Genomic DNA, 18347 nt, shown 5'->3' on the forward strand with positions numbered 1-18347 from the left:
GGTGCCAAAGGGCCTGAAATCAAAAAGACAAAGAGTTTGGCATGTTTTGTTTTATACTCTATTTAGAACACACTTGAATTATTAGTTCTGGACTACTAAGTTTCAGATCTTATAATGATCCAAGAGGTTTAAGTCTAAATACTTACACTTAGTTATTATTACGTGAAGTAAATAAAAAAACAACAGTTGTGTTAAATTGGAGTAAATCTCTGAGAAAAAAAGGTAGTTTTTTTTTTAATGAATGGAAATAAAAACATCTGCACACAAAGACAGCAGTAAAAAGCTGGTTATAAAGATGTAATCAAATTTCTGTTCGATAGTAGAATAGAAAGATTATATTTACATGAATGAATTACAAAGTTGCGATGGAAGTAGATTTAATATACAGTATAATAAGGTCATCTAATTGGGCTAATTTTTAATTTAAACAGGATGACAAGATAAGGTTAAAGTTCTCGTTCAACACATAGTCGGATCACTATTCTGCAGGAGAGTTATCTTCAATTGCGAAACACAGGATGCAAATAGATCATTAGTGAAGAGTTCATGAGTCAAACTCAAGGCCAAATCTGGTAACTCAAAATGTCCAATTGTTGGCTAGAAAAAAAAGATTCATTTTCATAGTGTTTATAAATAATTTTTAAGGGAAGGCAAGTGAATGTTTTTGCTTTAAGGAGATATTTTGGTGGACATTATACTTCTTGGTTTAACCAAGAATTATTTATAATATAACAAACGGGAGACAAAGTTATAAGCGCTATCACCTAAGAGCGAGAATGTTGGGGGTTCGAGTCCATTTTAACCTTAATGTAGTTTCTACGTTCTCCCATGCTTGCATGGGTTTACTCCAGGTACTCAGGTTTCCTTCTACAGAACAAAACAAACAGTTCAATTGAGTGCTTTAAATTGCCCTTAGGTGTGAGTTGTTGTCTCAATGTGCCTCGTGTCAAACTGGTGAACTGTTCAGGTTGTTCGCTGCCTCTCACCCTATGCAGCTGGGATTAACTCCAGACCCCTGAAATCCTGATTTGTAAGTGAGAGGTTGTAAATGAAAGATATCACAGACTCATATTTTTAAAAAGATGTCCTGTCGCTAAGTTTAACAGCCCTGGTTTAAAGTCATTAACAATTAATTTTATTCTATTTATAAAGTATACAAAACACAAGTAAAACATGTAAAAAGAAGGAACAACAGAACTTCATATCTACATCTCAAGGTCAAAGTCAATTCTCTATCATAAACTACTTCTTAATCTCAGGACTAAATAATCATTAAAGATTATCAGGTTATTTCGGATCCATTTATGTTAGGTTAGGTTAGGTAGAACTTTATTGATCCCTCAGGAGGTCTCCTTCGGGAAATTGCTTTTTTCCAATTAGCCACAGCAATACAGCAATTATTCATAAAAAGTCAATAAAAAATAAAATAAGAACAAGAACAAAGAGAAATAAAGAGAAAGAACAAAGAACATGTTTCAAGTTTATTGCAAAATTTCACATTTAAATGTTTCCTTTTCACTGTCATTGCATGATTGTAGCCTAAAATGCAGAAGAAATAGTCCAACAGAACCGCTGTGACTGTCACTGCCGGGTCGGGTGGACAACATAGATGCCTCTTACCTGCTGGTGATCCACAAGGAGCTTCTGTCCACGTCCAGCTGACAGGCAGGTGAGTGGGACGATCACTCAGCCCAACCTTCAAGTCATAAGAAGAAAAGTTTGAGGAACCTTTGGACTCTTTTGTCCGTCACTTCCTCTGATAACAAAGAAGTCAATACATATACATGTATATACATGTATGTTAAAACAAGAAAATTGAAAAACAGAGCAACTCAAAGTAGAAATGTTGGTGATGAAGCTGTGAATTTGAAAAGGGTTAGATTTACCGTCAGCTTCCACAGACTATTCAATGAAATTATATTGTGAAGGATTTTTCCATTCTGTAGAATCTGCTGCAGTTCAGGAATAAATAGTGGACTTTTGTTTCAAGTCATATGCAACAAGCTCCACCAGAACTTGAATTAAAATGAAAGTAAAAAAAAAAATGTGCTTTTGACAGTTTTGACGGTTGAGGAGCAAAGTGAGCTTCACCTGGAGGGGTTAGTGGGACTGTTTTTAAGGGAGGAAACTCCAGGGAACCCAAGCTGAAGCAGCAGCCGCAACACTTGGAGCCAGTGGTCATTATCACCTTCTTCCACTCTCAGGTGTGAGAGGCGCAGGCAGAAAACGCTCTCAGGAGAATCACAGATGCTTTCCTCAACTATTGACTTGATTTCAATTAAAACTTGTTTTGTTTATTAAAAACACAACCTGTTAGAGAAGAAAGTCATTTTGAACTTTGACCTTTTTATATAACTCATGAAGCAATAAGTAGAGTAAAACATGGAGCACCTTTGGAATCACCTGATCAATCATTGATATCTTAATCATATCTTCAGATCTGCAGAATTGATAGTTCAGAAGACTTTGAAGCAGCAAATATCTTGCACCTTTCTTGGAGGGGTCAGTGGTGCATAGAGGATTAGTGCACCACTGACCCCTCTCTGAGAGATGTGAATTCAAACACATGTTGCATTATACATTTGTATTCTTGATATAAAATGTAACATTTTCTAAAAAATATCTGATGAAAATGATGAAAAAAGAGACATAGGTAGATGTGTTTAGGTTCATTACACTGTGACCTGCTAATGAACTCACATTGAGAGTTAAGACTGGGATCCTTTATTTGAAATTGTTAACTGGAAAAGTATCAACAACAACAATCTAATCCATGTGTGTGTGGCGGCTGAATATGGCTGCCCATGTCAAACTTTAGAGATTATAGATGTCAACAATTATACACAGACTTCCAATAAGTGACGTTGAAGAAAATTAATTTGATGAGGGGTTTTTGTGAACACAGAGATAAGATAGATTGAACCATCAAGGAAGTCAAACTCAGAGTTTGGTAAAGATACATTTAGTTTCCGTCGTCAACCAGTACTGCTGAAATATTTGGCCCCTTGTGTGATTGAGTTTGATTCCTCTGGTCTAGGGTGTCCCTCACCTTTACCCCAAGGATACGTAATAAATTCCATAGTCAGAAGAAAAAACAATAGACGTGAATAATAATCTAAAAAACATGACACCAACACTGGTTCACATTGAAACGTGTTGAGTAGGTGTGCCAAACCTGCAGAGTCTACGGACCAACCCATCTTATTACGTTTGAATCTTGACTATCCTCCTCCTCAACGATCATCACCCAGGAGGTGCACTATTTAAACCCACCGCCACGAAGCAGTTGTTGCCTGCATGATGATGAAGAAAGAGATGTGGTCCTCTGGAATCAAGTGGATTGTGGTGCTCACGATCCACTTAGCGCCCTCGTTAGCCGCCGGCGTCAACAACGGCAGCAACGTGTCGGTGCACAAGCTGCTGATTGGCTTCCAGGCTCCCTGGAACATGTCCTACCCCTTCAGCGCCCAACGGCTCGGCTCGGCCATACAGATCGCCATAGAGAAGGTCAACACCAATCCTGCCTTCTTGGGGAACTTCAGTCTGGATTATGTTTTCACAAATACTGACTGTAATCCTAAAGAATCGTTGGCCAGGTTCATCCATCAGGTTTGGAGACAGAATGTATCGGCGCTCTTTGGACCAGCCTGTCCTGAGGAGGCAGAGGTAAGACTTATATACTTATAACAGAACTGTCATGTCCTGCTTTTATTACTTGAAACAAGTGTATATTGCTTTCAGTATGGTATGGTATGGCCTGATATTCTTAGTTACATTTATTATATTATGATCATTTAGTAATATCGGGATGACCTCAACGATACAAATAGATAATTGAATGCATGACATTGTAGTACACAGATATGGAATTATGGTGTTTTGATGACACAGTTTGACATTGAAGGGTATAACAGGATAATTTTTAAAGGGTTGGTATTCAAAAATTCTAATGATGGATGTTATGTCGAGGTATAATGAAAAAATACACAATTGAATACGACATAATATGGGACTGAAAGATATAATAGAGAAAAACATTAAAGTATGAATGGTATAACATGATGTAGGAATTGCACGATCATTTTAAGTGTTTAAGTGTTTCTTTACAGGTGACTGGTCTCATTGCATCCACTTGGAAGATCCCCATGTTTGGCTTTGTGGGACAGTCTTCTAAAATGGACAACAAGGACATCTATGACTCGTATATAAATGTTGTTCCTCCTCTTAAAAGGAGCTCAGAGGTTCTGGTGAAGACGCTGGAGTTCTTTGGGTGGAGCCATGTCGCGATGATAGGAGGAGGGTTGGACACAAACACTTGGGACAAGGTGGACTCTTTGTGGAAAACCATCGAGAGTCCACTAAAAGCCAAGTTTAAATTGACGGCTGCTGTCAAGTTCGACACGAGTGACTCTAAGCTGCTCTCTCGTAATGTTAAGTACATTGCAACAGTTGCCAGAGGTGAGGAAGGATTTTCCATGTGAACCGTCAATGAAACCATACTTTATTATATATTATTTCCTTTTACACCTTCAGTGATTGTGGTTCTGACCAACAAAGAAGACTCGCTGTTGTTGTTAATGGAGGCTGAACGTCAGGGCTTGATGAATGGTGACTATGTCTTTTTCCTGGTGCAACAGTTTGAGGCGAGTGAACCTAAAGAGCATCAACATAAAATTAACAACCATCTCTGAGATTCTCAATGTTGTTCAAATGAGAAAAAAAGTCCAAATGTTGTGCAGTGCTGACATACCTCAAGATGCTTTTCTTCATATGATAGTTAGGCATTGAGAAGACATTCATTAATATGATCTGGCGATTGTTTCTTACGCAGGATAATTTGTGGAAACATTCCCTGAACAGTCAAATCGACGACACAGCCATAAGAGCCTATGACATGACGTTCATTATTGGACAGAGAACCTACGATGGCTACGAGTACTACGACTTCTTTGACCAAGTTTACCAACGACTGAAAGGCAACCCTTTCCAGAGCCCTATCACCTCGGAGAGGGAGGTAGGGATTTCTCGATAAACGGTGATGTCATCTGAAGACTGAATTGAACCTTTTCGTGACTGACACAAGGTGAGCCCATACTCTGCTTACCTGCACGACGCTGTTCTTCTGTACGCAATGGGACTGAAGGAAGTCATTAAAGATGGGAAAGACCCGTATGATGGACAGCAAATTCTCCAGGGACTGAAAAACAAAAATAACATTCGATTTTACGGTAGTTCCTCAGTAATTAATTTTACTCTAAGAATGTATTCACGCAACGGTTCATTATATACAAACCAATATTTCCAGGAGCGTCAGGTTCAGTCCACTTTGATGAGGAAGGAGAAAGAAATCTGGACTATTCTATTTATGACCTTCAGCCTTTTGGAAGCAACACCAAATTTGTTCCCATTCTCCATTTTGACTGTCATAACAAGGAGATTCGGTAAGTTTGCATCCATTCCATGATACCATCTTTGAGGTTCTGCAGTCAATACAGTTGTCTCACATTTTCAGCCCAACCTCTAAGTTTGCATCCGTGAAATGGCCAAAGGGACGAGCGCCCTCTGACAAACCGGAGTGTGGCTTCAACAATGAATTCTGCATCTGGCTTTCAAATGGTAACGTAGCTTAGCACAGCATGTGTAAGGGTTGCTAATCGCTAAAGATAAAAAACAGATAATACAAAACTCAAATAATTGGCTGTGTTCACAGACATCACCCTGCTCGCTCTCTTGGTCACCTTCCCTGTCATCGGCATTGTTGCCGTCATCGGTATTGGAATCCTTTTCCTGCAGAAGTTTCGTCTTCAGACAAGTCTAGATGATTCTTGTTGGTGGTTGATCAACTACAGTGACATCACCATCATCAGAGAGCCTGTGGTAGGAGCCCTTCACTGGAATGGTCATCAAGGGCGTCTTGTTCCAACTGTCAAGCACAATTTCCTGCTTCCTTTTCAGACGAACCATGGACTTTCCCTCAGCACCACACCGAGTCAGAGTGGCAGTGCAGGATCTCAGTCAAACGTCTCGAACAACAGTTTCAACCTAAAGGACAAGACAGGCAAAGAACAGATCTACACCACAATAGGAGTCTACCAGGTAGATCTTTTATTTAAGGCTGCTCTGCTCAGACTGATTTCAGCCATGGACAACTGTAAAATTGCATTAAGTTATTGAATACACACTTCATATTTTTCCTGCTCAAGGTCTTTTCGTTAAACTTTCAAAATATGTTAGCTAATTTATTTAAAGGGCAACTGATGCCAAACTCCAAATCTCCTGACTCACTCACATGTTTCAAATGTTGAAGTCTTCCTGTCCAAGATGCAGTAAGTCTCTCATCATGACCATGTTTTGAACTTATTACTTTATAAAGTTCTCCCCCGTCTGAAATCTCAGCGAACGAGAGGTTACAAGAGCCCATTATGACGTAATAATGGCTTCACTCCTCCAGACAGCTGTAATCATGCAGCACTTTGTCCCTTGGAGGTGGAGACTTCCCCAGGATTAATGACGCATAGTGACAAACCATGATGTTTGACCAATCACAGCAGAGTGGGCGTGGTTATGGCAAAACCTATGGAAGAAAAAAATATAAGTGGGCGGGGCTTAAACACACTTTCTAATGTAAATATTTCAATGAAAAGAGAGTTTTGTACAAACAAACACATACTGATGATACAATAGAGTCCAACATCTACTTAAGAGACAAATCAACAAATTAGTCGCCCTTTAAAAAGGGAAAAGGTTGCTATAATAAGGTTATTATATTTTAGGATTTATTGACATTAACTGAATTCTAGGATGCTCTTCTCAAGCTCTGTCTCAAGACTTGAGTCTCATCTTGGTTCCAAGGGTCTATGGTATTGGTCTTGAGTTCTCTACATCTTGCCCGATCTCGCTCAGCAACAATTATGTAAACTTTAGTCAAGGATAATGGACTGCTACTTTAAAATAACATATGGTACACACATTGACAAACCTCCTCAGAGATCAATGGACAGTATCTCGTCAAAATTGATTTCAATATGATGCAAGGTATAATAACTCAACTCAAGGAAGTAACTGAGTATAACATTTATGATATATTTTAGATTTTCTATTTAGGGGGTATTGTTCTTAATCAAGAAAAGTCTTGAAACTCTTTGGTGTTGTTCATATCTTGGTCTCGGCTGAGGCTTACCTACAAGTGGACTGGATGCCTTTCATTCTCACAGGGAAATCAAGTGGCCCTCAAGTACTTCAAGAATCACACTCCGAACAATATAAAGTCACCATCCATTAAAGCTGAATTTATTGCGGTAAGTGTCCTATATTTTAGTCAAATGTTTTCTTAAAAATTAAACTTACTGATTGTCACTGAAAAAGATACATTATGTGTCTCAGCTGAAGAGAAACACATTTATTATAAGATATTTAAGGTATTTAAACGTTCTTTAATGTCTTTTGTGAACAGATGAAAGAGATGAAACATGAAAATCTGGTGCAGTTCTTTGGTGTGTGTGCTGAGCCCCCCAATGTCTGTTTGGTGGTCCAGTACTGCCGGAAAGGAAGCCTGAAGGTCAGTGTTATATGCTTGGTTCTTATAGCAGGTCCTTTGCAAAATACTGGAAAAATTTAGATGTGTCAAAATTAAAATGTAACAATCATCAACCTTACTTCTAACTTTAGTAACTTGATTGTTTTGGTTCCATCAAAACACAGTCATAACCAATTACTATTATTAATTCATATTTTTATTATAGTCTTTACTAGTGCCCACGTTATATCCACGTGTAATGAGCCAAACTTTGTGTAACCCCGACTGTTAACACTCAAGGATTTCTCACTTGGCTCAATTGTTTTTTGTAACAATACAAACTTTTTAATTTATAGGGAGTGAGACTTTTACTAAAACATAGTGTAGAGCAGAGACCATCTTTCATAGGTATGTTACATCGCTGAGGTCATGTTTTCAAGGCTCTAATTGGTAGACGAAGCGATTAAATTAAAGCTTTTTTTGGACACACACCCATTTCAGTTTGCACATAAAAAATATTGAAAAGCCTCTTGTATGTGAACATTTCTTTGCCAACTGAAGTAATAAACTCTACCCTTTCTCTTGCAGGATATTTTTAAGTCATCCGACATTGATTTCGACACAATATTTAAACTCTCCTTTGCCTACGACATTGTTAACGTATGTTTTCTTCCTGTTCTCTCGTGTGATTGTTCAAACCCTTAAACAAAGTATTTTGATTTGTTGCAGGGAATTGATTTCATACACCGGAGTAGTCTCAAATTTCATGGCAACTTAAAGCCTAGTACATGCATGGTGGATAGCCGCCTGCAGATCAAGCTGTCTGGCTTTGGTTTCTGGGAGTTTAAACAGGGCAATAAAATCGTGAAGAAAGAAAGTCCTAAATATGAAGGTTGGTGAGTGGATGAGCGTATGAAAACACAACACGGTGTTCCCATAGTTACCAGATGTTTTGCTGGCTCCCGCTGCAGGAATGTTTTGGAAGGCTCCAGAACTCCTTCGGCGAGAAGATCTCCACGGAACGCCCAAAGGTGACATCTACAGCTTTGCCATGATCATGTGGGAACTCATGTATAACTCCAAGTTCGGACCCTACCACGAAGTAAATCTGGAGCCAAAAGGTAGGTTTTTTTCACACGTCAAAATAATAATAATAATAATAGCAACAATAATACTGAGGTCGCGTGATCATGTGGAGAAAAACAATGTTCTATTTGCCATAGAGATTATCAGGCAGCTGCAAACACCTGTACGAGGAGAACCGCTTCGGCCAGCATTGTCCGACCAGCTGTGTGATGAGAAAATCAACTTGTTGTTGAAAGCCTGCTGGAGTGAAAACCCAGATCACCGTCCACCGTCAGGGTCAATACGGAGACTGCTGAAAGACGCCAGTCCTGACAGGTCAGAGCCAAGCACTGAATCACAGCAGACAAATCAGACTCTGAATTTAAAAACCCTTAGATTTCAAGCAAGTTTTTTAGTTGCACTTTTTTTTTTCATTGCAAGAAATACTGTGTAAAAAAAATGCCGGTAAATTTCATAGAAAAATGGAGTGTCAATTATTTTAATTTAAAAAAAAATCAAATCTATAAGTTCAATGTTAAAAAAATCAGTACAAGAAATTCAATGTTCAATGTGTCGAATAATATTTATTATTCAATGTTACGAACACAAATAAAGTAAACAGACTCACCTAAGCAGCATCACAGATGTTGGTTTCCCTGACGCTCTCCTTCTTCCTGTGACTTTTGCGTGATGTCGCAACGTCAGAGATCGATTTCTTTTCCTTGGTTGCCCGTATGCAAACACTGAAAACAAATGTAACTTAATTTGTTACATTCATACATTCATTTGCGTTAAAAAAGGAATAACATTGACTTGTTTACATTTTATTTATTTTTTTTGACATTCAAATTTACACTTAATTATTTCATGCATTGAATAAAAAAAACTTTTTAAAGGTTTTTAAAATTCAAAGTCAGACTATTATTCTGTAAAAACATTACCTGTTGGAAATTCATATTCAAAGTCCGATGGCACACATTTACTTCCGTATACAACCCAAATGGATCGTGTTTTCTCTCGCTCTGCAGTCATGCCAATATACTGGACAATATGGTGGAAAAACTGGAGAAATATGCAAATCACCTGGAGGAAGTGGTCAGCGAAAGGACCAATCAGCTGGCAGTGGAAAAGAACCGAGCTGATAAACTTCTATCAAGCATGTTGCCAAGGTAACCAATGTCTGTATGACCAGAGAAGAAGACATCCAGAACCACACCCTCATTGTGCTCCATTCAGCTTGTTGCTTTGTGAATGTCGTCAATTTACCAAATTGAAGTTCTCGAAATCATGTGAATCTTCCATCGATCGCAGGAACATCGCGGATCAGCTGATGGCAGGAAACTCAGTGGAGCCTCGTAACTACGAAATGGTCAGCATCTTCTTCTCGGACATCGTCGGCTTCACCTCCATGTGTTCCGTCAGCTCGGCCATGGAAGTGATCGCGTTCCTCAATGACCTCTACAGCCTCTTCGACGACATCATCAGGATGTACGACGTCTACAAAGTATGAAGCAGAAAATAACGTATTTTATTTTAATGAGGATCAAGCGGAAACAAAGTGATCATATACACCAGATGTGGGAGGTCTGATGGCAGTAGACTTCATGTGGACGACTCAATGTATATGTTTATCTAATCATTTAAGTTTGTTATGTGATAACAAAGACCAATTCATAAATGTAGGTGAAGGCGCTATCTTCCAAGTATAAATCGTAAAACACCTGATCTACTTCAGCTCTGATACTTTTCATAAAAACACACAGATTTATCTTTAAAGACGTTTGCTTGGCCAACTAACCCCATTCCACCCCAAGGGTTCCAATGGATGAAAAATCACTGTCAGAAGCCACAAGATTCTCAAAATTCATTCTCTAAAGTTAAATCCATAAGCAGCAAACATCGTGAGGTTTTTCAAATGGTGTCATCTTTTAAGGTGGAGACTATCGGCGATGCTTACATGGTGGCCAGTGGGGTACCGATCAGCAATGGCGACATGCACGCGTGGGAGATTTCCACCATGGCTTTGCACTTTCTTTTCGCTATAAAGCTCTTCAGGATCCGCCACATGCCCACTCAGAGTCTGGCCATCCGCATAGGGATTCACTCGGGTGAGGAGTAACCGCTGTCCCACGGTCAAGAAGGAAGATTTGGTCACACAAGTGTTGCTTTTATTTCTGAAGGTCCGGTGGTTGCCGGTGTGGTTGGTAGCACGATGCCGCGCTACTGTCTGTTCGGCGACACGGTCAACACGGCCTCCCGTATGGAGAGTAACAGCTTACGTAAGTATTAAAGAAAAGTCCAACATTGATGGGTATAAGTGTTATGTAGGGGAATTCTTCCATGATGTGCATCATCCATACATACCATAAAAACATGCAGGTGTAAATATGTTTCTCTCAGCTCTGAAGATTCACACGTCACAGTCCACGGCTGACATCCTGGCGAAGGCCGGTTGCTTTGAGCTGCAGGAGAGAGGAGAAGTAGAGATGAAGGTGAAATGACTGACGTCTATTCTCTTGAGTTTCTTTCGCATCACATCAGATCGTGTCTCTGCAGGGGAAAGGATGTCACAAGACGTATTGGTTGCTCAGTAAACAGGGATTTAACCCCGAGGTCATCCCTCAAAGCTCTACGCCAGAAGGGCACCCGTCGATGGAGGTACTGGTATCAAATCAACAGTGCGACTATTTTGAATTTATCCTAAGCTTTATTGTGGTTTCTGTATTTTTGTTCTAAGAAAACAGATGTGCCCAAAGCAGCCGACAGAAAAACACAGAAAATGCTGACCAAAGCACAATTCACAGGTGCCAGGACCCAAGACCACGTTTGAGGAGAATTATTTATCTTAGAAGCTGGAACCTTATCAGAGCCGTGTTTGAAAAATACAGGAAATATTTGGTTGTTAATTATTGACGTCACTTTTAAGGATTTGTTGTTGGTTGGGTTACTTTATTTATTGTATTAGCTGTAATCTATGTGTGTACAATGTAGCATATATAAACCAGTAGTCTTCTTCACTCACACAGTGTCTATCTATGCACCCTGAGTGTTGACAAAAGGATGAGCAAGAAAAGATAAGTAAAAAGAGTTTGTTTTTTTTTTCGATATGGTTAACCCTTGTGTAGTCTCTGGGTCTCTTTTTACTTATTTTTTCTTGCTCATCCTTTTGTCAAGCTGAGAATCAAGACAGGCTGCAACACAAAACACAAAACATTTTCAAATATTAAATAAATAAAAACCTGTTTGGATTCAACAAAACATGGTTTGTTTTCTTTGTAATATTGAAATTCAGCGTAAAGCATATGACTCAATTCACAGTAAGTCAACTGACTTTACCTACATTGTTTAATTATAGTGTTTGTGTTTTTTGTGTTGAGGCAGAGAAATAAACTCACATTTTTAAAAGTCGTCTTTATTGTTGAAGAGAAACAATCTTCCAAAAAGTACATTCGTGGAATAAGGTTCATGAAAGATTCACAGAATCACAACGTCTCAATCAGGGTCACCAGTAGGATGAAAAGTGAAGCCCCTTAACAGGAAAAAAAAAGACAAAACGTAACCGAAATAAAACCACTCAAAGTTTGTGTTTTTGAAATATAAATCACAATATCGCCATTTTACTGACTATTGAACAGGAATAAAAACATGTGTTTGACTGTGTTGATCTTTGACAAATACCTAATAAACACTGTTGTTCAGGCTCAGATGCTAAATAATTATATTAAAATACTAATGGTGTCTTCAATTTACGGAAAACATGATGAATGGTAAAAATGAAATAAATACATCATATACATACATTCATCATATAAATGAATCAATTTTGATTGAATTACCTGTTGTATGACCATGACTGGAGAAGCTGTTGCCTATATGAGGAGAAAAAAAAACCATAAATTAACAACAGTTTTTTGAATGAAACGTAACTGATCTACCTTTAAGTTGAAACTCTGCCGTCAAGACTCCAGCACTTGGTTCTGAATCAGATGAACGACTTCTCACAGAACACGGACTCTTCAGGGAAGGAAACAGAAACTAGATCTTTATAAATACATTGGAGCTAACAAACGATTTGAGACGTTCAGTCTTGTAGTCACCGGCTGACACGCGAGTCTCTCTCCGTCACAGACCTGGACCTCACAGTGGAGCCACACGGTGGAAACCTTCTCCAGGCGTTGGAAGCGGAACGAGTTGAACTTGAACGTGGAGCGACTGTCCTTAGCGTTCTCAAATATAGTCACAGTGTTGTCGGACGGACAACTGGGAGGACAGAAGTACTGATTGTCACCATGAAAATATGTTTTTAGGTCACTTTATAAGGCTTTAGGAATATTATTTTTTCTTGTTAAATCATCAGCTTTCACAATTAAGTTATAGTTATGCAAAAACGTTGTTTTAGTTTCTCACTATTATTCCCTTATCTGGCTGACCGGGGGTAATCTATCCCAGCTACTTAGGGCAAGAGGCAGAGGACACCCTGAAAAAATTCGACAGAGATAAACCACGATTCAAACACACAAACACAACTATGGACGAATAAGAGTATTCAGTCAACCTCCGTACGTGTTTGGACTGTGGGAGGAAAGTGGAGTACCTGGAGTAAACTCAAGCAAGCAAATGGCAAAACATCCAAACTCCACAGACCAACAGGCTTAATTCTGTAAATAACTTTAACCCCTTAAAGTTTTTTCCATTTGCTTGTAGTTCAATTGTTTTCCTGTTGACACCTGTTGATGATGAGACTCCACCTCTTCCTGTCGGTTGAGTGATGCGAGGGAGTGGCCCAGCAGTTGTTGATGACCACCTTAAATCTAGAAAGACAGACGTTTATATTTGTAACGGTGGATTAACTCACACATCACTTCAATAATGTCAAAGTACATTCGTCACCTGTTGCTCAGTCCTTTAGCCTCGATGCCGATAAAGACTTCGGAGCCGATCTCAGCGGTGTCGATTACAAACGGAGCATCTTTGGCGTAGAGGAACTTGGAATTCTGTAATCAGTGATTGAACTTCGTGTCAAGGCGTGCTCACATCATAGGTAGGGTGTGAGCAAGAAGAAGCAAAAACGGATTGACCAAAAAAGTGCGATGCCTTCTCTGTGATTCGACCCGGACTCACCGTGAACACATTCATAGACAACTGTGACCTGAAAGTGCCTAAACTTCCGTTGTTGACGTAAACTGTGGCCACTCTGGAAGAGGCAGATGGTTTAGTAAAAAGGCTGCAAGTCATTGAGTGAGCATGAGCAGAGGTGACGTGTCCAGGTTTCCAACGGATCGCTGAGTCTTACCTTTGGCTGAAGATGGCGTTGTTGACCAGGTAGGCGGCGCGGTACGTGCAGCTGAAGGTGTAGTTGACGGGCTGGTGGCGAAGTGTGAGCGACGTGTCGTTGGATACGATGGAGTTGAAGAAGATGTACCTGGGGTCTTTTCCTGGTATGTACTGTGAAATCAAGATTTAGATTTAAAAATGTCAACAAGATTAACTGGTAATATTTTTACATGTGAAGGTAAAATGATTTTATTTGTTGTGGTTGTCAATTTATGGGTAACACTTTCTATGAGGGTCTTACAATGCATTACAAACATATTCATAAGACATTAAACTGCATTTATGAAAAGATTTTATGATGGTTTGTCATCATGTATGGGAACTACCAACAAGCTGTATAAAGAATTATAAAGCTTTTATAAGTAAAGTGGGAACAATGTCTTGTGTTATTACACATTTTAAACTGAGTTATCTGTAACAACACGATACAGTGTTGACACTTTATTTAAATCACTGATGGTCATCTTAAACTTTTGCATTAATTAATCAATTAAACTGAACATTTGAAAAAATCCAAGTTATTATTGTTATAATGTACTAGCTGAGCTGAGGACTAGTTTCTTCTTGTAGTGAATTATAAATTATAATGAACGATGGACTAATAATGCACAAAATATATCACTTCAAATACTTTAAAAACTTTGTGACAAGTTGCAACATGTTCTTTAAAGGGCAACTAAAAACTCTCCTGACTCACTCACATGTTTTAAAAAGTCTTCTTCTCCAAGATGCGTGTCTCAACATGAACATGTTTTGAATTTATTATTATGAACAAGCGAACAAGAGGTTACTAGAGTGGGGTCCATTATGATGTAATAATGGCTTCACTCCTCCTCCAGCCAGCTGTAATCACTCCCCGCTTTGTTTATACAAGGAGTACATTGCAGATGGAGACTTCCGGGATTGATGACGCACATTGATAAACCTTGATGTTTGACCAATCACAGCAGAGTGGGTGTGGTTATGGTAAACAAGATTAAATCCCCCCCCAGAAAGTGTTTTCAGTGGGCGCGGCTTAATTACATTTTTTAATGTAAATATTTAAACTAAAATAGAGTTTTATACAAACAGTCACATACTGATGAGTACAATAGAGTCCAACATATATTTAAGACACACTTACATCAACACATTAATCGCCCTTAAACAAGTGTGGAAATAATAATTTCAAAGAAGAAACTTCCGTCTCACCTCAGCCTGGGTGCCACAGTAGGAGTGATTCCTGGGAGTGAGGTCCGAGATGATGAAGCGGTAGAAGCCTGTGCTGTGCACTCCAGTGTAACACACTCCACCCAAGGACAGCTGGTCCATCTCCCAGCCGTAAGGACATTCCGGGACGTTGGCGATGATGATGTTGGGGAAACAAGACACCAGGACATAGTCTGAGAGAATATATTTATAAAATAAAAAAAAGATTAACCATTTCTGATGTGGTCAAACAGATGTAACGACTGGACCGTTACCTGCTTTTTGTGGAGTGCAGGTCCAAGCAACAGGCAGCAGCATCAGGAGCGCAGCAGCTGAAGAAGCCATGATAGGAAGCTGAAGGAAAACTGAAACAACGAATGAAATAAATCACAGTATTCTATTTTCTAATCAGCACTTACTTGTGGGGTCAAACAAGACGTCAGAGAACCATCATGACTCTTTACGAACCGCTCAACGAAATGACGAGGAGTTATATATCTTCGAGGGGTGAAAACTTCACCTCTTTCTCCTGACTTGAATTCTTTAGGGGCTCTGTTGTCCGGCGACTCACAAAAGCTTTCTTTGATGGACAAGCATTGACTTTCAAATGACCAGAGTCTGGTGGGAATCACGTTCATGAGTCTTTTCTACAAATGTAAATGCAGGTAGATGTGATTAGTTTGAACCCAAGTAATGGACTTTACTTCTCTGCCAATCATTCAAATACACACAAGTTTATTAACTCTTGTGTATTCTCAGGGTCAAGGTGACCCAGAGACCCAAAAACAATTTGTGTTATCCCTTGTGTTGTCTCTTGGTCAAGATGGACGACCTCCCTGGCTTCCATTGATAAATAAATAGTGGTGGAGGTTGTTCATCTGGAACCAATAGCAACACAAGGGATAAATCAATTACTTTTGTTTTCGAGCATTCAAGTCACCTTGACCCCGAGATAACACAAGTTAACAGATGTTAGGTTTTGAGCATGAGGACCTTTATTGGATTTTATCATGTTGGGTTGTGCTTGAGTTGTCAGGGTAAAAAGGTCAGTCACATCCTGATGTGGACAGTGACTGGTCTCATCATAAAATACTTGTTTATTCATGTACAACAGTTTCTATAGACCTGATGTTTTAAATGGTTATTTTCTAATGATTTAGACATAACACACAGGAATGTTCAGCGCTGCTGGTGGAAACTAAAGGTCAAAAGAAACATGTGAGTCTTGAATACAGAACAGTGTAAATGTTATGTACAACTATAAATATTAAAAATAATAAACACTTTCTTTTATATCAATAGCCTGACTTTTCTTGTTTTTAAGGAAGAATAAAAATAGATGAATTATATGAATTAATTATAGATTATAATTAATTAATCACTCGTTTTATTTATTGACAGAAATGGTTATAGAAGACAGTTGCTTCAAAAGGTTACATTAAGATTTGAAGGATTCAGGTCATTTTAACAGTCTCAATTTAACCTTTTATTTCCAGATTTTGATAAAGAAACTTTGTAGTTAAAAAAACTTGCAGTCAATACCAGTAAATAATTTTATGGAAAAACATAGAAGACCCAGAGTGTGTCTGCAGCAGAGGTTAGACAGTTAAGTTCTTGTCTGCTGTGAAGTCAAAGTGTTTGGTCTCATTGAAAAATATCAGGTTTCATGAGGTTTTTGTGGACCTGGATATCGTGATTGTTCATCAGTCTCTTTAGGCTTATTCTGTGTGGGATACGTGTGTCCTCTTTTATTTAAACTAACATTAGTAATGTGTCAATATACCTAAGCAGTCATTTATTTCATTCAGAATTCAGGACAATGCATTTAGAATTGTATAGATTTACAGGCAGTCACGTCGACTTAGGTCGGCCCACAATTGAAGAGAAAAACCGCGGTTCATTAGCGTCTAAATGGAGCTGCTGGGGAATTAGTCGAGGGTTGTCCCAGGAAGATAGCGATCTGTGGTTTGGTCAAGGGACAGCTAGCGTTACAGCATCTGTCATGCTAACAGGACTCCAATTCCATTTGGCTTTCCAACAGGTACACACAAAAGACGGCCAGGGTCTATTCACGTCTCTTTGCACAAGACTGAAATCCTTTTAAAATAGAGGATTATCAACACTTTAGTTCATATTGACTTGGATTACAACATGCAACCCCCAAATTAAAATAATACTTTCCGGGCCATTACCTTTACATTCAGAATGTAATACAATTAAATAGAAATTTAGAAATAGAATATGAATTTACCCCCAACAATGTCACTTTTATATAAAGGGCAGTTGCAGGTGCCGCTTAATATATGTAGGTATTTTAGATACTTTCCTGGTGTGTTTGTTGAAAAGAAACCCTTCGTGACCACTGATTGCAAATTGCGTAACATTTGATATTTAACTCAGATTATCTAATATATTTGTGTCAAACTCAGACTTGGGGCCATATCCAGCCGGCCAAGCCGTATTATGTGGCCAGAAAAAGCTTTGAACACCTGTTGCAATGTGGCTTTTCAGAAAAACAAGTCAACAATTACTGTGGATGTTGTAGATGACTGAGATTTTATTAAAAGCAAGTTGATGTTTATGTTTAAAGGAGAAAAAATATTGATGGTTTGTTAGTTCGTAAAAAAGTCAAAATGTATGTTGTGTATTTTATTGTTTTTAACCCTGGAAAGTACATTTTTTGTCAATTATTGTATGACCCCTGGCTTGGATTGGAGTTGCCCCTTGGACAATAGTTTGATATAGCTGATCCAATGCAGTAGGCGTAATTATACATTTTCAAAATACTTTGAAAAGAGAAAGAGGCCATAGATTAAAAAAAATGACAGAACAAATCAACTATTCAAGGCTTTTATTAAACTGAAGGAATAAAGACTTTTGAGATCCAGAAAGTCGAGTCCAACTTCAACAACTACTGTAGTGCTATCGTCAATATATTTAAAAAATATATATATATACATATATATAAAACATGATTATATGGTTGCAGTTGTATAAAGTAAACTAATCTTTATTTACAAATATATACAAGTTTAATAAATAAGTAGAGACACAGATTCCAGCAGCGTTAAGATTTTGGCTCTTGGCAGGTCCAACTCTTTCTGTCGGCTTGGTAAATGAATTCCTCCCTGGAAGAAAAAAAAAGCCACTTAGACAATGAAACTGAGCTGATCATGAGATGTTTTTTAAGCTTGTTTTTCTTTCGTTGATACAACAACTTTTATCTTCAACTTATTTTGCATGC

At 38.5% G+C, this 18347-nt stretch overlaps 2 protein-coding genes across 2 annotated transcripts; one reads left to right on the plus strand and one right to left on the minus strand.

The window, feature by feature from the left end:
- Positions 1–3297: 3297 nt before the first annotated feature.
- Positions 3298–11411, plus strand: gucy2g (guanylate cyclase 2g). Its single transcript, XM_087782964.1, has 22 exons — positions 3298–3666; positions 4110–4458; positions 4534–4643; positions 4832–5014; positions 5084–5228; positions 5306–5441; positions 5513–5616; positions 5711–5877; positions 5956–6096; positions 7215–7298; positions 7454–7558; positions 8105–8176; positions 8246–8408; positions 8488–8637; positions 8740–8917; positions 9610–9750; positions 9893–10085; positions 10515–10689; positions 10762–10860; positions 10982–11073; positions 11138–11239; positions 11319–11411. Exons 1-22 carry the CDS (start codon positions 3298–3300, stop codon positions 11409–11411), a joined length of 3351 nt encoding a protein of 1116 aa, XP_087639090.1.
- A 652-nt stretch (positions 11412–12063) lies between these two features.
- On the minus strand, positions 12064–15448 carry tectb (tectorin beta). Its single transcript, XM_087782965.1, has 9 exons — positions 15379–15448; positions 15107–15297; positions 13875–14026; positions 13703–13775; positions 13472–13575; positions 13309–13392; positions 12679–12841; positions 12517–12595; positions 12064–12110 (listed from the first exon to the last, which is right to left on the minus strand). The coding sequence occupies exons 1-9, from the start codon at positions 15446–15448 to the stop codon at positions 12064–12066; spliced, it is 963 nt and encodes a 320-aa protein (XP_087639091.1).
- Between the last annotated feature and the right edge of the window lie 2899 nt (positions 15449–18347).

This window comes from Callionymus lyra, chromosome 2 (assembly GCF_982586985.1).
Source record: "Callionymus lyra chromosome 2, fCalLyr1.hap1.1, whole genome shotgun sequence".
Lineage (NCBI taxonomy): Eukaryota > Metazoa > Chordata > Actinopteri > Syngnathiformes > Callionymidae > Callionymus > Callionymus lyra.